Below are 27,390 nucleotides of genomic sequence, written 5' to 3' on the forward strand. Positions count from 1 at the left end.
TGAACTCGAAAATGACCCACCTCATACTTTTTTTGCATCCCTCTTCTCTTTGCATCACTCAAAGCTGGACTGTGGGCTCAAGGTTAACACAATTGCACCCCAACCCCTTCTTGTGTCTTTTCACAGGCATGAGAAAGTTATAGCTATTCGAATATATCTTCAATTCCCATGTCTAACTAGGACCCCATCACATTGGAGCTTGGTGAGCAGAGACTAAACAAAGACCCTCCAGCCCCTGTTATAAATGGGAGAGCCTGACACAATGCATGCAGTGACTGTTTTTATTACACAGAATGCTTCCAGATATAAAGTGTGCCCCATTAGGTTTCATCTCTGAACTTATTGGGTACCACAGGTATGTTCTGAAATGTACCAACCTCTGCAGTCAGCTTCAGTAGGATTTCATAGATGATTTCAACCACTGCGATATATAATCCTCTAGCTTTGAAATGGAAGATCATAATGCTTTGCCAATCTACACTGATCCCAGGGAAAATGGACTGATAAAAGAAGATGATTTCAAGGTTTAAAGCTACCTCTTCTAAAGGAATCTCCTAAAAATTAAAGCTTGGCAAGGCATAGTAAGAAGACTTTCCAAACTCATCCTTATAAAACACATATACCAAGCAGAGCCCAAATTCTCCAACTGAAAATGAAAGGGAGCCAGGGTGGTTTGCTGTGGTTTGCTGGATTTTAGGCCCCATAAACTGCCTCCTACAAACTTCACTTTCCTTTTTTTTAAAAAATCAAGGCAATTATCTTTTATGTTAGGACCAAAAGAAAAGGAAAGGAAAAGAAAGAAAAAAAAAGTCATACAGGACAGCATCTGGTGAATAGTAAGTGTTCAATAAATAATAGCTAGGACAATATTACTAATAATACCATACTATTATTGCCTTTTCATTTGAACTCACTGAAACAGTATTATCTGTCATTTCCCAGCTACTCACTGGCTGTTCAAATATTTTAAACATAAACCATGAGCTTACACACTTTAGAAAAACTGAGGAATGCGAGCTTCCTCTTTAAAGAGGCAAGGAAGGGTAAGGAGTAGAAGTAATTTTTAAGCAAGGTTTCAAATAGATTGTCTTCATTTCCTTTCAAGATCTGTATTGCACTTTTTTTGTTTGCTTGATTGCAAGCAGGTCTGATCTCTCTGATGCATATGTGTGCTGTGCTCCCATGAAGATAAAGAGAGAGAGAGAAAAAGAGAGAGAATATAAAACCATATACACTCAAGCAGTGATGGATGCCAAGGACAGAAAATTTCCAGTAGACCTGGTCTATAAATTGTCATTTAAATTTGCAATTTAAAAACACTGTCTGACTTTTTGATTTAGCTGACTGTATATGAGAGACAAATAATGGAATCCTAATAAGTAATGTTTAAATGACATCTCTAGTCTGCCAGACAGAGAGGGCGGCAGCAGAATTCTAAGAAGAGAAAGTAAATCTACGAAGAATAGAAAAGAGGACCAGAACTAAATAGTTGCACTAATCACTTGATGACAGATATTGGGAAAATGTAGTTTTGGCTGTTTAAAATTCGAATCCTTAACAGACCAAGAGTAGGTTATCAGCTAAAACTCCCTAAAGTCATTGTGAGAGGACAAAACTAAGCTTGAATTTTACATTTCATCACATTAAAACAGATGAACCAAAAAATCAAGGCACCAGGACAACATATTAAAGCTGATAAGCTGAGGTTAAAATATGTGAATTGCACAAGGCACTTGAGCTCACAGGCATCCACTGGCAAATAGCAATTCCAGTGTCTTACTGGTGTGATGATCCCCAGGAGTGACAGTCACAGAGGACAGCCCCCTCTGCCAAAGCCTTGGATTCTTCTTGCTACAGAAAAATAGCTTATCCTCTTCCCTAGCCACAAAAGTACAGAGGTTAAGCATTGCATCACTTCAAAGACAAAAACAGATATGAGTCATTGGCTGCTAAAAGTAGCCTGAAATATAACAGCTCAAGCAAGATTTGGCAAATGTGGGAATGGACCAGTGAAAAGCAGCAAGGACAGAAGGGCAGGGAGAGAGGTTCTGTGGAAAAACGTTTGACAGTGGTGATGGCTCAAACGATTAGGTCCCTGTCACCTACTTGGGGGATCCAGATAGAGTGCCCAACTCCAAAGTTTGACCCAATCATTATGGGCATCTGTTTCCGAGCATTTTGAAACAAGTAAAAAAATGAAATAATGGTTGCAAAAAGTTTGTGATTTGGGAAAGTTTAAGATGTGCAATTTAGTGAAAAAGTAACACAGATTTAAATATACAGAAGGATTAAACTAAATTGCCTGTGTTTACACACTTGCATGTACATAAGCATAGGCAAAAAAAGACTGGAAAAATAAAGCATTCCACATTATTAACTGGTCTCAGTTAAGGCTAGAATGAGACTTCAGAATTCTCTGTTTGGGTGCACAGGGCCACCATTCAAATTGAATGACATTGGCCAATTACACCAAATCTATGTGCAATCTATAACTCTCAGGCCAGGAGGAAAAGAAATGGTAATCCTTTTTTCAAAACATCAAAGGTAAACTAATGGAACATAAATTACTGTTTCGAGGAAAATGATGGTCAAAGGTCAAATAATTATCTGCCTCATACATGCAATTCTATCGTTCAAAAAATGCTTAATGAGCACATACTATGTACCTGGCCCCATGACTAACATCAACTCAATAAAACATGTTTACAACTTGAAAGCGGCATCATTCTAAAAGATAGACTAGCAAGCTAGCAGTAAGCAACATTTCTGATCTGCTGGTGTCCCTGACACTGGAACACAGGGTAGGAATTCAAATCCCACACGCAGCAGCAGTGGGTTGGTACAGCAGTTAGGATGCCATTAGGGCCATTCCCACCCTTATCAGAGAGTCTGGATTTCAGTACTGATTCCAGCTCCTGGTGAATGCAGTCCCTGGGAGGTAGCAGTCCCCATCAACCATGGGAGAACTCCACTTTCAGCCTGGTCCAGCCCCAGCTGCCTGCAGGTACATAGAGAAGGAACCAGCCAGATGTAAATCCTCTCTGGTTTATTCAATCCATCTTTCAAATCAAATAAGAAAATTACAAACAAGAGTTCTGATCTGCTTTAACTACTTTACAAGACAGAAAAACATTTAACAAATACTCGGTGTCTAAATAGGAGATATTTCACAAAGGACCCACTGAAATCACAAAAAGACATCTGAACACCATGATTCTCTAGTTGAATATCACTCTGGTAAATTCAATTTATTGCGATAAACTATCATTAGTCTTAGTGGAATGTATTTCATTTTAGATCTTAAGTTCCCTGAGTCCAGCACTTATCAGGAATCTTCTTTACTGACTGGTACTGTACCTCAGTTCAAACATAACTCACAACTAGAAAAAAAGGAAGAGAGGAAAGAAAAGGAAAGAAGGAAAGAAGGGAGTAAAAAAAAAAAACCCTGGAACCACTATACAATCTGTAACTTAAATCAATGCGTTGATGATTCTTTGCTGATGAGCATCACCTCCAGCCACCACGTGGGAGGCACATTCACAAGCATGTTTAGTTGTTTTCCTTGCTATCATTTTGAACTTCTACTAGGCAGTTATTCATTAAAAGCTGCTATGGTCAACAAAGCATAGCCTTTGAAATTAGACTGCTCAGGTTCAATGTTAACTCTGCAAGCTGCTAACTGTGGCCAAGTTACTCTATCTCCCCGATCCCTTGTTTCCATACCTGCATGTGCAAATGGAAATAAAATGACAATAAGTATTTAACATGCCTACTGCACTCATCCTTCCCCTGTGGGATGGTTTTATTTCCTATAAACTTTTATCATACACGTTCTACTATTTAATCGTAGCCATGGCCTGACCAAAAGCCTTTGGGTATTGGTTCAGATAGTAGGAATGAGTCTTGCAGTGCCTCATAAAGCAAGGGCTCAAAGAGACCTTAGAGAATCACACATTTCCCACCTGCTATCAAGCATCAAGCTTCCTTCCCTGCGTCCAACCTGATTTCAACACTCACAGCTATTCATCACTGCTTCAGCATGACACCCAATGTCTTTAGCACATGCTTCCCGTTTTGCTGTTAATAAGGGATATGAGGATGATCATTTTCTCAATGATAGGGGTCCTGATACTTTTTAGGATCACATAATAAGAACATTTTTCATTGTTGGAGATAATTCCCCTTCCCATGCACATTTGTCAGAGGTAGTTTTGAACAGTCCCGTACATCATCCTGAAATACGTGATAAGATTCAGGTCTGCTATTCATCATCTGCTGGGCTTCTTCCAAGGAGAGTTCCTGCATGACTACCTTTGCCTTTGGTTTAACAATCAGCACGCATGTTCTCCCTAGAGCTGCATCGCCAGCTAGCACAGGGTGAAAGACTGAAGTGATCATGTCCCAGATCTGAAGGACAGCAATCTGCAACAATGACACAAAAATTCTTTCCAAAAGTCAATTACATCCATAGCCACCAATCTACAACAAAAGCCAGACCCCTAGGAATGGGGTTTTCACTCAGGGTTTATTTAATGGTGACTTTTGGCAAAGAAAAAAAAAACAGTGAAGTGGAAGGATCCTGTGCTCTGCAGCACTTAGACCTGAGTGTGAAATTTCTAGGCTTGCATTTACATCACAGGTGACCTTGAACATACGTGGAAACTTCAAAGGTTATGAAAAAATGGGATTAAAATTTAGGATCATGTCAGTGCATAAATTTTATAATCTGTGAAAATGACAAATCTTCAAAACGTTAATGGAAACGCATATTATGAATAACTATGTTTGAAATTATAACAAAGGAAATTTATTTTTAATTCCATTTTCCAATAACTTTTGCAAATCTGTTCATCTGCTTAACTTATCTAAGTCTCCTCATCCACAAATGAGGGGTATTAGTAAACTCCTAATGTTCTTGTTTAGCTGTTAAATTACTATATTCCCCACTTGGCACTGGGCAGTCAAATACTTCAGATCATTTCACATTTTCCCCATTGGTGATTAATTCTCTTCCTCACAGCTTTGAAAAGATACAGTGATGCAGAAGACACAGTCACTGCCATAAAGCCATAAAGTTTCGATCACAACTCAGACGGGAAGACAGGTGTTCGAATGTATTCCTAACTGACGGAAGAAAGGAACATCAGCTTCTCCTGAAGCAAAGCAGGATGGAGAGCCGCCGGCAGCAGTGCCCTCTGGGCTGTCACTCAGAGGATCAGGCGGTTCTCAACAGGTAAAAAGGACAGGAGACTTGCTCTAAGTTGATAAAGGGGTAAATTCCAACTCATGCATATACTCAAGGAAAGCCAAAGAGGTTGACAAGTTTAGCACATACAAGGTACATGCAACCTTGATTGCACTGATGTATAAAGTTGAATTACAGGGCTATTCTGAGAGTAGTTTGTGGTCTCTAGGATTGACTTGTCTCAGTTCTCCACCTGCTTGCATTTCTTTTTTTTTTTTTTTTTTTTTAAAGATTTTATTATTATTGGAAAGCCGGATATACAGAGAAGAGGAGAGACAGAGAGGAAGATCTTCCATCTGATGTTTCACTCCCCAAGTGAGCCTCAACGGGCCGGTACGCGCCAATCCGATGCCGGAACCAGGAACCTCTTCCAGGTCTCCCACACGGGTGCAGGGTCCCAAAGCTTTGGGCTGTCCTCGACTGCCTTCCCAGGCCACAAGCAGGGAGCTGGATGGGAAGTGGAGCTGATGGGATTAGAACCAGCGCCCACATGGGATCCCGGTAGAACCGGTGCCCACATGGGATCCTGGGGCTTTCAAGGCGAGGACTTTAGCCGCTAGGCCACGCCGCCGGGCCCCTGCTTGCATTTCTTATCCATCAACTAGAGAATGTAAAAAGCATCTGCTCTGAATGAGAAAACTCATGCAAAGGTTGGAGAACATTGCCCGATACCTTGTAACTGCTGATACATAAAATTGCTAGCTTTATCATCAACATCCTCATCTCCATATCTGCTGTGGGGATACATGTTAGAAGGAAAGCTGACTTAATGAAAATATTCACGTATTGAAGAAATCTGTAAAATCTTCTCATCTGCATTTTTGGGATGTTTGTTCCAAAACGAGGCCTGGAAATGATGCATCTCTTTCATATGTTACAAATTTCAATCTGTAAGTTTCCCAAACCCATCAAGTTCTATTACTCTTCATTTTTTTGTGTGTTTGGAAAACAAAGAAGAACTGGCATCCTGCTTAGAGAGAAAATGTTTGCATCTCAGTCATGTGAAGCATTGCATATGGCAACCTTCGAAATGAATGAGATACTAGAGCTAATGCTGGGACACCTTCTGCCATCACTCCTTTCACTCGGCTAAAGCCAAGTCCACCTCCATGTGCTACTACCGGCATCCACAGCAAGGCATCAAGAGTCTTCATCACATACATTCCTTGGTGCCACAAAGGGGCACAGCATTCAGTGGGGAGCAGAATAGCCCAACGTTAACATGTGAAACTGGCTCTAGGATTGGGGAGATCCAAGTGCAAACTGGTCCCTTTATGCACAAATTATGTGACCTGGGGTAAGCTGCTCCTGAGCTGCTGCTGCTGTACAGGTCAAATGAGAACACTTGTTTAAAAAGTCTCTTTTGCAGAGTGAAAGAGACGACATGGAGCCACACACAACAGGTATCCGTCTCTCTTTCACCACTTTCCTGCCTCTCTTCTATCAGGCTGTGCAGATGCTCTTGGTCTTGCAAAATGTGATCCTCCGACAGCCAGCAGCTCTGCTGCAGCAGGAGAGCAGTGCTGAATGCCAGCACACCTGGGGACACCATGTGCGCAGCAAACCCACACAGGCAGTAAAAGCCCACATTCCGGATCGTTTACTGTGCATCTGTAAAGCTGAAGCCTCTCCAGCTCTGAGAAGAGGCATGCCCTATATCCGTCTCATAGTGACAGCAAGGACTTGGACGGCTAATGGGAAAGGCTTTGTTCTTCCAAACATCAACATTCAGGCCCAGTCACTGCCAGAGGCAGCACACTGAGCTTAATGAAGCAGTCGGATGAACTAATATGGTAAATCTTATAGCTCTTACTACCAATATGGCCCACATCACGCTGAATTACGGCACTAGACATGATTGGACACACATCACAAAAGAGAAGGAGCTCACAGAGTGATAGGCATTTCAAATGGCACAAAGAAAGAATCTTAAGTGCCAGTTCTTTGGTGAGACACTTGCATATTTTTTAAATTTTCTTACTCCTGGTACAAAGTCTGTCCTGCACAGTTTCTGAAAATGAATCCAACCAAAACTTCTGGAGGACCAATCATGTGCCAAGGACTGTGTTAGGAATTCAGCGTTTATTTGCAGAAAGAAATAAATCAAGAACTGCAGGGGAAGTGTGGAAAGTGTGGTGACTTTGATATGCACAGGGTGCTCAGAGACCCCACAGAAATCCATTGCCATCAGGTGAGGGTCTTACAGTCATCACTTCACTCACCCACTCAGAGATTCAACAAATACCATCGCATTCTCTCACCTCTAGACAACTTGCTTAGTGGAAGGAACAAAGCAGCAAACAAAAGAATTTGACTAAAACAAAACAAAACACAACAAAACAATAACAACAACAACAGCATGTGTCCTCAAAGAACTACCAGCCTAATGATGTGATAAAGCAGTATAAAATGTTAAGTATGGGGTCCAGTGTTTTGGCATAATGCGTTAAGCTGTGGCATGCAACACCAGTACCACAAGTCCCAGTTGCTCTGCTTCGAACCCAGCTAATATGTCAGAGGAAGAGCAACTCTTCCAAGAAAATTTTTAAAAAATAAATCTTCATAACTAAAAAGAAATAAAATGATAATTATCAGCCAGCACTGAGAAACGATAGGTTAAGCCACCACCTGAGAGGATAACATTCCATCTGAGTGCCTGTTTGAGTCCTGGGTATTCCACGTCAGACTCAGTTACATGTTAACGTGACCCAGGAAAGCAAGAGGGATACCTAAAGTGCTTGGTTCCTGCCGTTCACTTGAAAGAACCAGATGGAGTTCCCGGCTCCTGACTTTGCCCTGGCCTAACTCCTGCTCTGGCCTCGTTTGGGAAGTGAACCAGCAGAAGGAAGATCTCATTCTGCATCTCCCCCTCTCTCTGAGTTACTCTCTTTTGAATGAATACGATAACCATCCTGTAAAACTATATCTATATAATTAAAACATAGTTTGAGCCAGAAAATATGAAGCACATTGATAGCACACAGAATGGTCAGGACCCACACAGAGCATGTGGGAATTGCAAGAGATCCATTAACGCATTTCTGCAGAAAGTAATAACTAACTGGAAACTAAAAGGACATGTGAAGGTCCCTGTGGAAAGGATGAAGAAGCAGGCATTCCTGGTGGAAGAAGCAGCCTGCGCAAGATGCCACATGTGGAAAACAACATGGTAGGATTGATGGATTCAGTGAAGCCACTGAGTGGGATACAGCTAAGCAGCGTGGGCACAGGTGTGCCTGGGAAGATGATGCATCAGACCAGGTGGACACCTCTGAAACCATGATAAGCAGAGTGGACTTCATTCCAAGGGAAACAGGCACCACTCGTTGGAGGGGTTTCAGCAGCAGTAGAATGGCCTGACTACACTTTCACCTGCTTGCAGTATGAACAATCTGGAGATGGCTAACGCGGAAAAGCTCTACCATCTTGTTAGAGGGTGTTAGGATGACCCCAATGAAAGATCAGCACTATGCGAACCACCTTGAGGGGGCAGGGATCTGAGGAGCAGAGGGGAGAGAATGTGTGTGCCTGAGAGATACAGAGGGCACATAGACATAGACTAAGGAACCAAGGACTCGGGTTCAAATCGTAAGGCAAAGCCTTCAGAATAAAAGCTTCACTGATGAACTTTGGAGAAATTAATGCTTTCCTGCAATGAAATTCTTGATTTTCAATTAGAACACCTACAAATCACAAAGTTGATGAACCCAAACCCTGCCATAAATGTATATGATGTAGCCAATCAGTTTCTAGGCACCCCTTCCCACCCATCACTGTCAAAGGGTGTAGCTACTGTCCTGTTTTTAACATCCCTCAAGCTGCTAGCCTCAAGCCACAGGGCAAACCCACATACCACACTCAGGCAGGCCTGTGCAGATTCACAGCATATTGCATATTCTTCGGCATATTGCAGCTCACACAGCCAGAAGACCTGCGGTTCAGTTCTCCATCTCTGAACAATATTTTACTTCTGTGTTCCATAGGGTGATGTAATAGTTGGATTCATTAGAGACAATTTATCTGAAATGGCCAGCACTCAGGAAGCATAGATGAGAGCTATCAATAAATGTTTGTGGCTCAGCAAAATGGCCCATTTGCCTTTGTGTTTCCTGCTCATCCTCTCAGTTTTTTTGGGGGGGTGGGAGGGGGAAACAACCCTTGAATCTGGAGATAAGTCAGTTTCCTTTTATTCACTGTCTTCCCACAAAGCTCTGAAGAAGGAAGGTACCTTCTACATTGCCTGACCTCCCATAGCACAAAAAATACTCCACCTTTCAGGCAACAGCCAGAAAAATTGAGAAACATTTCTGTCTTCATTTTCCATGCAGAATGATGTGCTGTGAGTTTTATTATAAAATGATCTATTTATTTTTAAAGATGTACTATATTTATTTGAAATGGTTTCAGAGAGAGATCTTCCATCTGCTGGTTCACTCCCCAAGTGGTCCTAAACCAGGAGTTTCATTTGGATTTCCCATACAGGTGCAGGGTCCCAAACTTGGGTAATTTGCTGCTGCCTTCCCAAGCTACAGTCAGGAACCTGGATGGGAAGCAGAATAGCCAATATTTGAACCAGTGCACATACGAAATGTATGACCACTGAGCCATAATACTCTTCCCATTTTCCCATCTTGTAGATTAAAAATCTGAAACTCAGAATGGTGGAAGTCACTAGCTTACAAAATACAAATGGAAAGTCTGCCAGGCCTTGACTCAAAAGCCTCATGTGGAGCCTGGCACGATAGCCTAGCGGCTAAATCCTCACCTTGAACGAACCAGGATCCCTGATGGGCGTCGGTTAGTGTCCCAGTGGCCCTACTTCCCATCCAGCTCCCTGCTTGTGGTCTGGGAAAATGATTTGAAATACAAGGAAAGAGAATTTCAACAAGAATATCTTTCATTGTGATCAATATGCAATAGTTTAATTAACAAGAATATAGTTGGCATTAAAATAAAACATATACTAGTTATGAATGGTGACAATTTGAGAATAAATAAAAGTAACAAAACAGAGGGTCCAGGGTTGCAGCATAGTGGGTAAAACCACCATTTTTGATGCCAGCATCACATACGAATACCAGTTCATTTCCCACCTATTCCACTCTTGATCCAGGTGCTTGCTGATGGCCTAGGAAAAGCAGTGCAGGATGGCCCAAGTATTTGTACCCTTGTCACCTGTGTGGGAAACAGCTTCAGCTTGGTCTAGCCCTGAAGGTCTGACTGTTGCTGTCCTCTGTAGAATGAACCAGTAAATGGAAGATCTCTCTCTCTGTAACTCTCTCTCTCTCTCTCTCTCTCTCTCTCTCTCTCTCGCATTTGTGCATGTGTGCTATTTCTGTCCTTGCAACCTCATCTGTGACACCACATCACTCTTTTGTAACACCTTCAAACAAATAAATAATCCTTTTAAAACAACAATAATGTAACAGAGAAACAAAGCAACTTTTCCAGGGAAGGCCAAGATCTATAAAAATCAGAAGTGCCTCCCCCTGCCAGAGATTGCTCAGTCGCAAGTAGGGCCACATGAAATGAGAACTTCCCTCTGAGGACTTTCACGTTGTCTCAGAACACCAGCATGGGGTCAGTGGGTGCTTGTAACAGCAGCTGAATAAAGGTTTGTGGGCAAGAGAACTAATTCATCAATGATGCCTCTCTTATGTTTCAAACTTGGCCATGTGCACATGATCCTTTGGGTAGTTGAAGTGATGGAATGCTTTTCCTTTGGGGTACAACCAGCAATTGTATGCCCAAAGTCAGGGATTTGGATATTCCAGGCTGTCTTCCCTGCAGGACAACAGGAGCAGAGCAATGAGCCCCTAAGTGTTAGTAGTGACTTTTCCTAGTGAATAACTAGCAAGTAGAGCAGTCTGGATCCTGAGAATTACACTATGGAACTATTTCTTAGCTTGAATTGATTGGCCTTTTCTATGAAATCCTTTAAAAGCATCCTAGCCATCAATGGTACAAACTCGGGTTTCAAAATTGGTTTGATTGGATTCCAGAGTTGAGGCATCTGCCCTGTGACCATCAGTCTCTGGGTCTTATCAAAACCTTGGGTTCTTGGGTCCCAAAATCTCTCAGAAAGAAATAGTAAGCATGGGTTGGTGCTGACATTATTTAATGACAGTCTGAATATAGTTCTAAAATAAACATAAGCAAGGTAAGTTTAACCATTTCCAGATGTTTCTGGGAAAGAAAGACAAAATACTGTTATCTCAGAAAGAAGAAGACAGGAAAGCTTATACCAACAAAGCCACTGCCAGGTTGTAGACCTCATCTCACGACAGATGGATTCACACATACACTCATGCAAGCCACACATGCACACTTTGAAGGAGTGTGAAACCAGGCTCCAAGAGACTAAGGGAATCTGTTACACAGCAGATATGGAAGAGCCAGAATTAAATCTAGGGCTATCTAGCTCTTGTCAGTCCTCTTTCCTCTACACTAAACTGCCAGATGATGTACACAGAAAAATCGTAAGTACTGCACCTGGAAATACCTGTGGTAGCTTGTAGTGGGACCTGTAATCCTAACACTGTCCTCCATTTTGTGCCCTCATTCTGGGATGACAAGTAGCATGGACTGTGTTGGCTGAAGTTCCATCTTTGGTGGCAGGGAGGAAACATGAAAATGTGCATCCTTTTTCCCTGGTCCTCTGTCAAATCTCACTCTGCAACAGTCACCAATTGACAAGCTGTGTGTATTATCAGCACAACCCAATATAACTGAAATGCAGAAAACTTTAGGTTTCAATACTTCCATTCCTTATTTGAATAGCAAGTAATCAAAGTATGCTGCATATACGGCCTCTCTAGAATCTCATTTTGTGGTGAAATATTGCCTCTCTGTGACTTGTATTTATAACCATCTACCTTTGTTTCAATAGCCTGGTCTCAAGTACAGGGTTGCAGTTTTGTGGGAAACTCTAAAGAGCCTCCTCATTTCCTGAAAACCATTTTTTCAGAGTAGATGACCTGCATTGTCAGGCATTCTTTTCCAGGAAATAAAATATTTGGCCCAGGAGCCATCCATATCTTGCTAAAGACAAAAGAAATCCTTCTATTCTGCAATACTGGATAATAATATGGGAAACATGCCAGCAATATGGTGTCAAATAACCAAGCAGGACATAAAATCACATACATGGTAGAGTCCCAATCACATATTATTCTAGAAAGTCACTTCAAAAGGGAATAACTAAGAACGTTCATAGTAGTTATTTATTTTTGCTTTATGGGATTATATATGATTACTCTGTCTTTTCTCATTTCAGTAATAAGCACATATAGCTTTTCAAAAGTTCAATGAAACTGCTAGAAAAAAGAAGTAACATTTTTCCCACAAGGAGGTCTGACTATTGCTCACTGTTTCTTTCCCATCAATATCACTATATGAAGATATCACTTGATCTAATACCAGATGCAGGCTGTCCAATAAAGCTATACAGTAATCTTGTTGATCAATGCAGGTAGAAGAGCCACATCACAATCTAATGAGCCTTTTATTCAGCAGGATAGGGAAAACCATGTATTATGCCCGACAGAGCATATCAAAAATGCAGATTGGTAAATCTATCAGTCAAAGTAATTACAATTATAAATGAAATTAGGAAAACACATATAATCACTGATATACATATCAAAAACCACATAGTGAAATTCAACATGTAATTCACATGTACAAAATGCTTCCTAGAAAATAATAAAGATACAGGGGACTTAACAAAGTTTCTTCAATAAAAATATAACATTTAAGTGTAATTTAAAATCATTTCCATTAGTATGGAACAACACAATGATCTCTACTCACTCTAAATATGGTACTGACATACCAAGCCAATGTAATATGATAGGAAAAACATCATACGTATAGGTTAGTGAAGAAGACAGACTCTTCATTTTCGCAGGTTATATGTTGTGACCACAAAAACACAAGCAGAGCAAAAGAAAGCTATAATAGCAGAGGTAAACAGCATTGCTCCAGCTTGACTAATGACCTGTTTATCCATTTATTTATCTATTTACCTTAGCCGAATTTTCAATATTTGCATAACAGAATACTTCTTATTTCATAATCATATCTGAAGAACAAGAAATGAAGTCATGCTATTACCAGCACATAGACTCGTTTTAATATGTGTGTGCTTTCTTAGTATCACAGTCCAGGCAAGTATAACAAAATAAAAATTATTTAACATATTTGTGCAATTATCAGTAATTACAGAATTTGGTTTGAGACAAAGCTATGCTCTTTAGAAATCCCTTGAGAATATTTTAAACAGGATTAGAGAAAATAATGTGATGACAATGAAGATGAAAATAGGAACAGAGAGGACACAGCTAAATTTTGTTGTGCAATTAATACATGTCAAGTACCACAATGAGTATTTTACTCATTTTATTCCGTTAGTCTTTACATTGAATATCTAAGGCTTATAATAGTATGTCAATTTTACAAGAGAACAAAATGACATAGAGAGAGGTTAAGTAACTTTCTTGGGTCACATAATAAGGAAAGAAGAAAGCCAAAATTTGAGCCCAAGTCCACCTACTCAGATTCCTTAATACCAGTCACTCACTTATGGGAAGTCGTTATGAATTAATGGCTCTGATTCTAGAGGTCTTCAACATCATGAAAATAAAGAAATTCTGAAAAGAATCGCCTCCACACACAAATCCCAAATCTCTAACCAAGTCAACGGCCTAAAACTTCTCAACTGTTTCTTCAGAATGTTTCTTGTTTTTAGAATGCTTCTTGTCTTCCATGTTAAAATTAGGAAAGAAAAGATTTTTCAGTAATTTCAACACATAAAGCATTCAAAAGCATAGCTTTGGTGGAAAGATTAACTCTGAGGCAAAACTAGAACTTGTCAGTTTCCATTGAGAAAATATTTGATTTCTAGTAGAAACCAACTTCATAATTTACCACCAAGCAGTTCTACCCAAATCTGTTCTTTCACTCACTTGCTTTCCATGATTCTTAGATCATGATGCATAGGAAACAAGGCTTATTTTCAGTTTTAGGGAATGAAATGGTCTGCCTCCAAAATATTTGTGTTTCAAATTAACATAAAAACTAAAATCTACAGTGCTGCCTAAATTGCCTGTCCAAGAGCTACATACATTTATAACATTTATGCTCCTTGCTTTTGAATAGTGTCAGACAAATGTCATCACAAAACAGGACTGGGAAGGTACCATAATATTCGGACAAACCACTGCCTATATATTGAGTCCTAGAGCATTTCAGTTAGTGGCCCACACTGACAAATTTCAAGACCTGAAAGAGAGCTCTGTTAATTGCCCCCCAAGTGGCAGAGAAGAATGGAGGGCAGGGGGAGACAGGGGACAGGGAGAAGGCTGAACCTTAGCAAGAAAACACATACAACTCAGAGCATGGGTTACTTATATTTAATTACAACGAGACAGCAAACTTGCTGAGAGTACATTCTCCAGCCAACATGAAAAGTGACAGGATTACCCTGTTACACACTAGACATGCCATTCTTCCTTACAAGGTATCACTCCTCCTCTCTGTCAGGCACTTTCTGCTCCTTACAGATTGGAACTTCAAGGATGAACAAGAGGCCCAGCTATGAGGGAGCTTATGGGATTAATGGCCAACACAAACACAGGACAGTTTAATAAAGCCAGATAGCAACCACAAACTACAAAAACAAAATTTTAAAAAGCAACTAATCCTCTCTGTGGAATGAAGAAAAGCTTCCCTGGGATGCTCTAACTGAATTCAAAACTGGAGCATAACCAGCAGTTGGGGCAGAAAATACAATGGAAGAACAACAAAGGACTGCAGGCTGCATTACCAGTCCAGGGTTCTCTAAGTGTGATCCCTGGACTGTCAGGAACAGTACTGCATGGGCATGTGTTAGAAAACAGAAAGTCTCATGCCCCATCCAGATCTAGTGGATCTAGCCAGAACTTCTGGTGATGGCTTTCAGCAACCCACATTCTACCAAGTCCGTGGGGGGTGAGCATATGTTGTTGGAGCTGGAGAACCCCTGGCCTACTTCAAGGTGAACTACAATAGGCAGCATACCAGGAAGGGAAGCAGGGCTAAAGGACAAGGTGAATGAGGCAGAGATATTGGTAGAAGGGTGGGAGGGAGACAGATCTGAAAGCACTTTGTCTATTAGAAGCATTGCAAAGTTTGCCTAGAGAATAAAGGAGATCCAGCACAATATAAGTACTTCCTCAAATACCTTCAAGAAACAATTTAAAATATGCAATCACTTAGATGCTTCTTTATATCATTCTACACACACACACACACACACACACACACACACACACACGGATCTATGAAGAAGCGGTTCAACGTAGCCCTACCTTTCTTTCGGGAGTCTTTCTTGGCGCTGGTTTTCACAGCTACTTGAAGTTCTGTCTCAGTTGACATCCTACTTAATCCTTAGTCCACTTCACACAGATCGCAGGCCGTGGCAGGGCTCATTGAGGACTCCTCTCCAAGAGAAAGACTCCTCCCTTCAGAAACAACACCCGGAGCCGCACATTTCATTCACTCTTCTTGAGTGCTGCAAATCAAGACAAGAGAACTTTCAGAATGGCCACTCCTAGGAAGTTACACAGATTATAAAAGGACATAAACTGCCAGCCACACTGAATCAAGACACTGTTGCTCTTGCACTACAAATATCTGACAGGATTTTTACGTAGCGCTTGGCAGGGTTTGCCTAGTGAAAGGAAGGGCAGGATGACTGGCAGTTTCTCAACTAGGCAACTCACATTGGATCTGTAAAATCCTCAATTTCCAAGCAGCACAAACCCATTCCCTTTGTTTTCCATGTTTCTTCTTTTTATGCACCAGATGCCACCCAGAAAATACAGCAAAGACCTATTTCCTGAGCAGTCTCGTGCAGACATTTTCAACCACAGGGCACCCATCCATCAGCCAAGCCAAGCCAAGCTCCATCAGAGTCTTAGTCACAGCAGGTCATAGGGAAGTGACCTGTGGTCTGTTCCTCTCTGGCAGGCGTTGCAGGAAACATGGAGTTGACATACAACTGGGCTCTATGGGCAAGGTGAAGAACGGGTCTGAGAAACTTCGTAGCAAGCCAATTTTTATACCAGCTTTTCCCCCAGCTATAAAAGCAGACAAGCATTTAATACGAGGAAAGAAGAGACAAATTCACATTTAATCCATTCATGCTTTAATAAGTATGCATTGCACATTACTAGGCACTATTATGTCCAGACACTGCTAGGAATAGAACAATGATATTACAATCACTTCAATTACTGCTGGTATTTACTATGCACTTAATATATGCCATGCCCTCATCCACTGCTTCACATGCATAATTTCATTCCATCTCATTTAAATTGGATAAATGCATTTCCTTTGTCAAATCAAGAATTATATCTGAGCATTCTTTTGAAAGTACACTTCACCAGTTATCCACTTTTTAAAGATTCATTTTATTTTTGTTGAAAAGTCAGATATACATAGAGGAGGAGAGACAGAGAGGAAGATCTTCCACCCATTAATTCACCACCCAAGCGGCCACAAATGGACGGAGCTGAGTCAATCTGAAGCCAGGAGCCAGGAGCTTCTTCCGGGTCTCCCATGCAGGTGCAGGGTCCTAAGACTTTCGGCTGTCCTCGACTGCTTTCCCAGGCACAAGTAGGGAGCTGGATGGGAAACATGGCTTCAGGGACACGAACCGTCACCTATATGGAATCCCAGCATGTGCAAGGTGAGGAATTTAGCCACTAGGCTACCACGCTAGGTCCCCGAGTATCCACTTTGAAATAATATTAAGAAAAACCTTCTGAAAATGGATTTTCAAATTGTGCAGACAATTCCTAGCTCCTCCTTCAGATCTAGAACTGATTAGTCTGAAAGGATTGATGTCAAGTGCCGGGTTTAGATAAAATAATCATCACTATCATTATCAACATCCTCATTATTATTATATGATCCAAGTCTCTTAAGTCAATAAAAGTTAACTTGATTAGTCACATGAAATTACAGCAACGCTTAAATGGAGATCTTATCCACATATACTGATCTGGCAGTGGTGGTGGTGGAAGTGTTTTAACAAGTTAACCATTAAAGAGATATTTGGCCTAGAAATCAGCTGAGACACTGTGACACAAGTAAATACTGACACCCCATGTCAGAGTAGCTGGGTCTCCTGACACCAGTTTGCTGATGTTAGACTCAAGCACAGCAGTTATGATGGTTCAGATGGTTGGATTCCTACCACACAAATGGGAGACATGAACTGAGATTGTGGTTTACATCTTAGGCCTAACCAGTCCTGGCTCATGCCCAGCCACAATGGATATTTGAGAAGTGAGACAGAACAAAGGTTCTCTCCCTGCCTGTCTCTCAAAACTTAAATGAGAGAAAGAGAGAGAGAAACAGACACTGTAGTGAATGTAAGTACTTGATCCAGGACTACAATAAATGAAAACAGAAGCTATCCTTGTAGAATGATGTCTGTAATACCATATATATAAAATGAGAACCTCTCCTGCTGTGTACCTGTACCATGACAACAGCATTCATTTACACACCAGTTTCTTCCAAAAGCAAGACCTCATGGGAAATAAAAGTTGCGAAACATATTATATATGGACATAATTAATCTAATTAATTATCTCTATCATTCTATTACAATAAATACTAAAAACCTTTTACTTGCCAAGTACAAATACTGATTCATTCATGTAAACAGAAATTTACTGTGCATCATGCTGGCCAAGAGGACAACATCAAAACCTGATTCCTGTCCTCAAAGAACAGCTCCCTCCAGCAATGGACTTCACAGAGGGAAAATCTACTCTGTGCATTCTTAAAGATGATGCTTCTCTCAGACAGTTGATTAAAGAAGGACAAACAGGCTGCCAGTAACTATATGAAGCATGGATGGATGGATAGATGGATGGATGGATGGATGGATGGATGAATGGATGGATGGATGGATGGATGGTTTCAGATAGAGCAATGGGCATGGACAAGCGCAAGGTGGCTTGAAACCAACAAACAAATCAAAAGAAGCACACGTCTAGGGAGGCAACATGCTCCCCTGTCTTCCATCTTTGTCTTGTGGCTTATTTTTCCAAGGAATCTCTCTTCTAAAGTCTGCCTTGACATCCCACTTATGCTATGACCTGTGTTTTTTTTATCTACTTCATATTTTTAGCCCCTGATCAGCCATTTGATGTTGGGGGAGTTAGTCAATTTCTCCATACATCAGTTTCAAAAGCACCAATTTCACAAAACTGCCACGAAAAATAAGTGGGATCACACATGTAATTCGAGGCAGACTGGCAGACACATCTGCAGGTGGCACACAAATTTAGGCACGAAACTTCTGATGTCACTTGATTAGGGCCCTGTGGCTGGTTTGTAATCATACATCATGTAATCATCATCTCTTCACACAGGGGAACAGTAAGATGGGAAAAAGTAAAAACAAGCTCAGCTCTGTCCACACACTCTTCTCACATACATACACACCTAAATGTAGAGATGAACTAACCCAAATAGATTTTACACAAATTCAAGTTTTCTTGAAGAGCACTGTTAAAACTAGATTGACACACCGCCACTCTCTCCCCTTCAGTGTTACAAACCACAATATAGTCCTTTCCCTATTCCATGGGTGACCTACACCCTGTGTTTGATAAAATTTGATTGTGTTCAAATGCAATAAACATGACTTGTGAATTTCTGAAGTACATCTCCATATCAATATGAAAGGAAACCAGCATCATTCAGAATAAAAGCTTAACTCAGGCAGCTGCAGTACAGTATCACCAGCACCCCCTTTAATTTTCCAAAAGTCAGAGGTTGAGCAAGTGCTGTGAAGGAACTCCAAATTATTTAGGAAATTCATTTCTTTGTAATTAAGGAGATTAAAGTCCTCCAGGGCCAGAAACCATGTGACAACTCAAATCATTTCCTCAGTAAAAGCTGTGAAACCCTATCAGTTAAATTCAGGCTTGCCTAGAATTTTGAAATGCTTCAATAATGTTTCTTTGCTCCACACAATCTGCAGTAATTTAATATTCCTGAAGTGTGTCAGGTTTTTTATAATGAGCTCTTCACATCTAACTGTGAATTAGGTAACATCCCATTACAGGCATTCTGTCTAGTGAACTGCTTCTAAAATGTAAAATTCCATGTTCAGGGATGGAGTTAGGGACAGAAACACCAAACCACAAAGCAGAAAATACAGATAGGGCTTTGGAAACAACAAAGCACACAGGTTTTAGCAGCTACACCAGAACAAACACACACTAAAACACAAATTTATATTCTCTTTCTCCATTCACCCCTCTCCTCATACAATCCCAGGATAAAATAGCTAATGTTAATGGAGGATTCATTATCAGCCAAGTGCTGTACCATGACATTTTCAAATACCATCTGATTCAGTCCCTTCCACCATTTGCAGATTGGATAATATCATCATCTTCATCTACTGAACGAAGACACTGAGACACAAGTCAATCGATGAGTTTAGCTCAGGTCCCATGGCTAGCAAATAGCACAATACATGTAGAAATTCCACTCTCCACTCTCACTCATTCAAATCCTCCCAGATACTCATTAGGGATGACAAGATCAACAAAATAGTATTTCAACGCAAAGGAATATTACTCAGCTGAAAAGGGAAGTGCTCTTGATAATATGCTACAATGTGGATGAATCTTGAAAACACCAGATCAGGTGAATTAAGTTAGACAAAAATGATGCACATCACATGAAATATCCAACAGGTAAATTCACGGAGACAGAAGACGGATTGATGATTGCTAGAAAATCGGGGACCAGGGGTAAGAATGAATGATGATTTAATGGGCAAAGACTCTCACCTATTACAGTTTGGAACTAGGTAGAGGTAATGGTTCTGTAGCATCATTAATGTGGCTAGTTCTATTTTGAATTGAGGGGGGTATGTTAGATAAATATCACTCGAAACTAAGCAAACCAGAAGAAATCCTTCCTAGCTTACTAGTTGGTTAGTAGAATAGAGTTGCCTTGTATGATAGATATCCTAAGAACACTGAAAAATCTAGTGTAGAAAGCACAAGACAGTCCTAAAAATCAGAATTTGTCCCAAGATGAAAAGTTAAGGTATGTATGGAAGCAATTATGGGCATTAAAAACAACACAGCAGTATGTACATGGGACATCAGCTGGGACCTCACTCACACAACCACATGGCATTTAACACAAGCCTTTTGCCAGCAAAACACTAACATATGCAACAGCACAGACAAGCAGTTCCAGTTTTCTCAACAGGAACACCATTATCAAATGTATGAGATTTTGAAGATAAATTATATTTGGGCACTTTAAAAGCCTGAGTCAATCTAGCCAATCTATGCACGGCACCCGCTGTCTAAGAAAGCAAGAGACAAACACTGACTCGTCTTTACAAAAAGAAAAACGACAACGCAAGAACAAACAAATCAGAACACATGGTTTTCTACCTACAAAGACACTGGCTCATACCTATAAACAAAGTGACCAGGTAGAAGGCAAGAAGAATAGGGTATGGATGAGCTGAGAATGACATTTCACATAGTGTGGTTTTTGTACCCTTTCTACATCTGAATCAACTACTAATGTTTCATATACCTGAGAAAATTAAATGAACAGGGACAGCAAATGAGGTGAAATCTAAAGCTGAAGATTAAAGCCAATTACTCCAAAGGTATGCTAAGCGAACATAATAAGCATCCCACAGATGGGGTGCATGAGAAACATTTGTTAAAGAGCATGAGAACATGGAATTAGACTGCAAATACTCAATCTCAGGTCACAACAGACAGGGCAACCAATAAACGACACACTTTTCTTAGGAGGTTCCTCCCCCCTCCCGCCATGCCCCACAGTGCTGAAGCTATTATAGACGTATTAGAGGATTCACAAAGAGATAAAGTTATCACTGATGTTTTTGGGAGCCAAGATTCTGATTACAGAAAAAATGTTACAGTATGAAAAGAAGGAAGGCAAGAATGAACACTATGGGCATAGATTGAAATATGCAGGTTTCAGGATAAAGTCATGATTCATAAAATAAACATGCATTTGCATATGAATGCATATTTGTGCATGTACATACAGATTTTTTTCTTTTTTTTTCCCCCAAAGGCAGAAATTTAACAAAGAAAAAGAGAAAGAAAGATCCCATTTACTGGTTCACTACTGAATGCCTACAACAGGAACTAGAGATTTAATCCAGGTCTGGCATGCAGATGGCAGGAACTCACTTCCTCGAGCCATCACTAACTACTCCAAGAGGCCCACATCAGCACAAAGTTGGAGTCAAAAGTCATGGCTGGGAGTAGAATTCAGGCACTCCCATGTGGGACTTGGAGCATCTGAATGACCATGGTAACCTCTAGGCCAAAACCCCACAACCTTATTCGCTGTATAAGTTGTTTATAAGCAAATATTTCTTAGTTCTGTAACTGGAAAGCTTTAGAAGCAAAGGTATCTCAGTAACAAAACTCCTGATCCTCAGATTTTGGGTTCCACCTCCATTCTACAGGACAAAGAACCAGGGCTTCTCGGCAAAACACCTACTTACAGAGCTGAGGCAGGATGATGCCAGTCGGACCTGAAACACCATGTGACTCTGTAAAGCAAGAACATGCTCATAAGACACAAAAATGAGGAGAAAATGCCATGCAGACCAAGAGCCCTCCTGAAGGAGCTGTTAGCCTGGGAGAAATATAAACCAGGTATGATTATTATTAAGCATGTTGATTAGTAATAAACCACTGAGAAGATGAAGTCCACAGACCCTAGTCAGTAACAGACCAATCTATTTGAGGTCACCCCCTGCATCTCTTCCTGCTTGGCCTTTGTAGGAAGTAATAAGTACTTGTGACCCCTTGATGGAACTCACTGACAATGGTCTTGGTTGACCGAGAACTCAAGCTGGCCTGGTCATTGACATACAGGTGAGGGTAATAGGCTGCACCCCAGTCTCTCTTCTCTGTCCTTGGATGAGCTGTGCTGGGACTTCCTTGATAAGCAACTCTGAGAAGTCAGGTGGGGGTCCTCATTACCTATAAGCCTGCCTGGTATACATGACCCACAGCCTACCTGCCAGTCATGAGTGTTGTATGTGACCTGTGATATGATTTGAGGGTCTAGAGAGCTAGCTGTGCCTTCTAGCCAATTACAGTGCCATTGTTGGCTGAGAGGACTGTTCAGAGACACCCTTCTGTCTTCCCCTTTCTTAGTCTATATAAGTTTGTGCCTGGTTTACAATATATGGACAAGCTCAATCAAACTGTTTCTGGTGATTTGTACTGAGGAACACAGCTGCCTCAATCCCTCAGTGGCCGCGAGGGCCTGCTGGTCCGGAAACCCCTGAGACCAATAGGCATACTAGAGGGGATTAACCTATAAAGTACCAACAGAGTGTTGAAGTTACAGTACTAGGAGCATCGTGGAGCAAGCATGATGGAGAACCCTGCCTGGGCATGAATTATCAACAGATGATAAAGCCAGGTACATTTTTTGAGGACACAGAAGAAATGTTGTAAAGTGCCTTCCTATTTATAACTTATCAGTTCTAATGCAAACTTTGTGATTATGCAGTAGAAATTGGACAAAATCTTGATGAGGCTATCAAATTGAACATCAGCCAACCAGGGCAAATGAAGAATGTGTGATACTCAGAGAACAGGGCATCATGATTGCATTTGGGACAGGAGAGAGTCATTTTCTTAAAAAGTTTAACAAAGAGAGGCTGTGGAGATATTTCCCATTAAAAGGAACTAAACAGATAACAAATAAACAGAATATTGGTTCAGGATCCTGCATGAGAAAAGAAATATTACTATGAAAATTATGGGATCCATTGCAAAATGTGAATACAAATGATTAGTCAGGTGAAAATACTGCAAAATGGTTAACTTTATTTGATAACTTTGCAGTGGTTGTGCAAGAGAATATAATTGGTTCTTAGGAAAAAATACATTGTAGGTATAAAGGGCTAAGACAGGTGTTCCTTTCAAACAATTCAAAAAAAATCACATATACATATGAAGTGCCTTCAAATAATTTAAGCAAAAAATGGGATTAAAATATAGGGTCAGCACAGTGATATACCAAGCGACTCTTCTACCTGCGGCACCAGCATCCCATATATGGATGCTGGTTCGAGTACCAGCTGCTCCAGTCTAGCTCCCAGTTTATGGCCTGCGAAAGCAATGAAGGATGTCCTAAGTCCTTGCTGTCCCCATGTGGGAGACCCAGAAGGAGCTCCTGGTTTCTGGCTTCAGAGCCATTCAGATGAGATCACTGCAGCTATGTGGGGAGTGAACCAGTGGACACTTAGACCTCATTCTCTCTGTATCTTTCTATAAAATCTGCTTTTACAATAAAAATGGATATTTTTTAAATGCCCATACAGTTTTTTAAATGCATATTTATTTTGTTGCCAGAATAAAGAAATCCATGCATAGTGTTTCATAATATGTGCTATGCACATTTTGAAAATCCATAATAGAACATGCATTTTCTGCACATGTGTGCACACATGTGTCCATAGAGAGAAAACACACAGAGGATAAACCAACTGAGATAAAATGGTAGCAGTGGGTGAATGTAAATAAAATGAGTAGGACCATCTTTGGAGTTTATTTTAATATGCTTTACTGTAGTTTTGAGATTATTTCACATTTTTCTTTTCTAGAAACTTAGCACAAATTCTAGCACATGGAAGTATGCAACTACAGCAGCTCCAGCTTCACCTTTCTCTTAGACAGCATGCTTTCTCATTCCCAAGGCAAGCTGAGTTTAAAATTAATTTATGGCTGCCAGTTCTTACTATAGACTCCAACTTGGCTTCTGCACCTGCCCAGACTGTCCGACGTGGAACAGTCTTGGACCATGGTGCAAGGAGCAGATCTGTTCCTTCCTTTCTGGACTATTCCTCTAGGCCCAAACTGACTTTTCAACTCCATGCCCTTTGGACCACAGCAAGAGTCTTTAACTTCCAGTCAAAGCAAATTTTTCTAGATTACTCATCCATATCTGTGCCAGCGTGTGTGTGTGTGTGTGTGTGTGTCTGTGTGTGTGTGTGTGTATAAGCCTGTCTCTTTCATGATAATGGAGTTCTGATATTATCTAGACACTCTGGGAAGACATACAATTCTCCTATCTTTCATATTTGCTTTTTTCAGGATCAACAAAGAAAAAGAGGACAAAGTTAAGCTGCGTAAGAAGCCAGTGGCAGCATGGCTTACAGCTGCTATGAGGACTGGAGGAGCAGGTGCACAGAAAACTAGGAGCACAGTAATAGTCAGAGCAGGTACAGCCTTCACTACCAGAGAGCCAGACTTCTAGCCATCATTTGCTAGGACCAAGCGTTTCAATAAAAGCAACATCTGTTCTGTTGTATCACTGGCTTTCAAACACAGAAGGCCACAGAACTAACTGATTCATCACCTCAAGTGGCAAGGCTGTCTTGACACCTCACTATCAAGAGTGGGGGAAAAGTCACATGAGTACAAGACATCCCTTGCCATGGTAACTCATCCTTATTATGTTGCACTGTGGGTTATGTTTGAGACATATTGTACACACACACACACACACATTTTCATTAGATACACTGAAAAACAAGTGACCTGTTGCTGTACAGTATCTGTTGGTCTGACTTTTCTAGGGTAAAATCTAGAATTAAGTAAACCATTTAAACTAAACATCAATTTATTCACCTGAAAACTGGGATAATGATGGATAATCCCATGGGTTTAACTGGAAAATAAACAAATGAAAGTTATGTGAAAGCACCATTGGGAAAATAAAATGTTCCAAAAGGCAAGTACTACAAATATCCCATTTTCAGCAGTTAACTATCAGATTACAGAGTTTCATTAAGTATAGCACCATTAAAACTCATTACATAATCTCTTAAGGTAACACAATCAAGTGAATCAACCTAAAATAATTTCATTAGTGTTTTCAACACCGATGGCCCCATCCATAAGTCAGCCTTCTCTAATCCTTACCTCTGACTTCACAGAGATGAATCAGTAGGTGGCAGAATCTGAGGCAGCAGGCAGTCCCAGGGGCTGTCCTAGTAGAAGTCTCACATGGCCCCACCAAGGGCTGCCTGGGAAACTATGGGCACTTCAGCTGTTGAACCAATCAAGACCCCAGATTCTTCATCTCATGAGGGCAGTACGTTTTTGTCTCACGGGTTTCATGAGAGGTCAAAGTGAACAAAACCACATACGACGCCACAACCTCTTGCCCTGTGTTCAGCTTACACTCCACTTCCACCCTTCTCTGCTTCTCACAATCATTCCCTTGCCTACCACACAGCTGTTATGTCTGTTTTCCCAGCAGTCTTAAAATGCCCCACCCTGACCAAGAATGTGCCACAGTCACCTTTAAACCCCTCCGCTATCTGTACAGCGGCTGGCACATTGTAAAGATGAGTAAGGAATAATTAAAGAAGAAAGCAAATTCATGTATTCACTGACCACATGATTGTTAAACCTCCACTCTCCAGTAGACCATAGTTCTGGTAGCTCCAAAAGAGATATTATGACACAACTCCAACCTCCAATCATTGTTGGGTAGTCAAGCAGACCAAATCACTGTGTAGTGGGACAAGAGTTCGTGGTGCAGATGTTGACAGGATTATCCAGGGGTACAGAAGATAGGCACTTACCTAGGAAGTGGGACTAAATGCTGAGCAGAGGAGAAAGAAACATGGTTATGAATCAAACAACAGAAGGAACAGATCTTTGACAAATAGATCCTTAAACTACGCCGTGAAAGATTAACAGAGGTAGGAAGCAGGAAGAACAGCTGTGGCCGATGACATCAAAGTCAGATGGTATAACTAGCCAGGAATGCAAACAGTTCATTGTTGCTAAAGAAGACTGGGAGATTAGCCTAAGGAAGAAGCCAGAGGTTGGAAGGCATGAGACCTCAGGCCCTGCAGTGAGAAGCATAAAAAGGAGCCCACAATCTTCAAACCAGGGCACATGCTACCCAGGGAGGACTCAACAAAACCCAATGAGGTGAGCAAAGCAACCTTGGCCAGATGATGGACAAGATTTCTCCCTGAAATGCAGGTGTAATATATTGCTGTCTTTGACAAGTCATGCACAGATTTGCATACACTGGTGCAGACCAGAGAAACTACTCTTTGATACAGGGGTATACTGACCACTGACATACTCTTCCACAGTGGTCAGAGTAGAATAGGGCAGTTCCTGACATGGGTAAGAGTCTTTCAAGATGGAGCTAGCGCAGCAGTCCCAGAGAAAATGAAGTCAGCACTCCTGGGGACAGGGAGACCCACAAGACCACCGCTGCACTAATGGAGTGACTACATTTAAAAGCTCATGTTTAGGGGAGGCATATGGAGAAGGACCATTGTGCTACACCATGTTTGGCTGCAGCTTAGGAGAACCACATCCCACATCTGAGGGCATGGGGCTCATGTCCTACCTCTACTTCCCAGCCAGCTTCCTGACAATGCACACTCTATGAGTTAGCAGATGATGACTCAAGTCTTGGGTCCCGGCCACCCACGTGATGGACCTGAATGGACTCTCTGGCTCTTGTCTTCAGCCAGGCCTAGTCCCACCTATTGTGAATATTTAAGGAGCAAAATAGTGGATGGAAGTCCTTCCCCCCCTTTCTCTCTCCCTCTCTCACAGAAACAAATAAATGAGTAACTTTTCAAGATCATGCTTTGGGTAGGCGTTTGTCACGGTGGTTAAAGTAGCACAGGATGCCAGTATGCCACGTGGGAGTGCCTGGGTTCTCATTCTGCCTCCACTTTCATTTCCAGTTTTCTACTAATGCATATCCTGGGAATACAGAAGATGGTGGAATAAGTACTAGAGTCCCTGCTACCCACAGAGGAGATCTATTTTGAATTTCTGCCCTTGGGGTTCAACCTGGTCCAGCCCTCCCAGTTCTGGCATTTGGGAGGTGAACCAGTAAGATCTTTCTCTCTTTTATCATCTCTCTTTCAAAAAAATAAAAGAAATGAAAATTGAAAACATAAAAGCTGAGTGCTTTAATGTTCCTCTCCAAAGAGGTCTACATTAGAGCAATTTTCAGAGAAAGAGTGGAATTCACCGTCTCATTTTCTTTGA

At 41.1% G+C, this 27,390-nt stretch overlaps 1 protein-coding gene across 9 annotated transcripts in view; it reads right to left on the reverse strand.

The window, feature by feature from the left end:
• DAB1 (DAB adaptor protein 1) overlaps window positions 1-27,390 on the reverse strand; it is a 409,353-nt gene that overhangs the window by 270,549 nt on the left and 111,414 nt on the right. For all 9 annotated transcript variants that reach the window (XM_058656380.1, XM_058656404.1, XM_058656398.1 and 6 more), the window contains exon 2: window positions 15,595-15,797. In XM_058656380.1, coding sequence (XP_058512363.1) covers window positions 15,595-15,661 — 67 coding nt within the window. In that variant the 5' untranslated portion in view covers window positions 15,662-15,797. The remainder of the gene's footprint in view (window positions 1-15,594; window positions 15,798-27,390) is intronic.

The sequence above is a fragment of the Ochotona princeps genome, chromosome 2 (assembly GCF_030435755.1).
Source record: "Ochotona princeps isolate mOchPri1 chromosome 2, mOchPri1.hap1, whole genome shotgun sequence".
Taxonomy (NCBI): Eukaryota; Metazoa; Chordata; class Mammalia; order Lagomorpha; family Ochotonidae; genus Ochotona; species Ochotona princeps.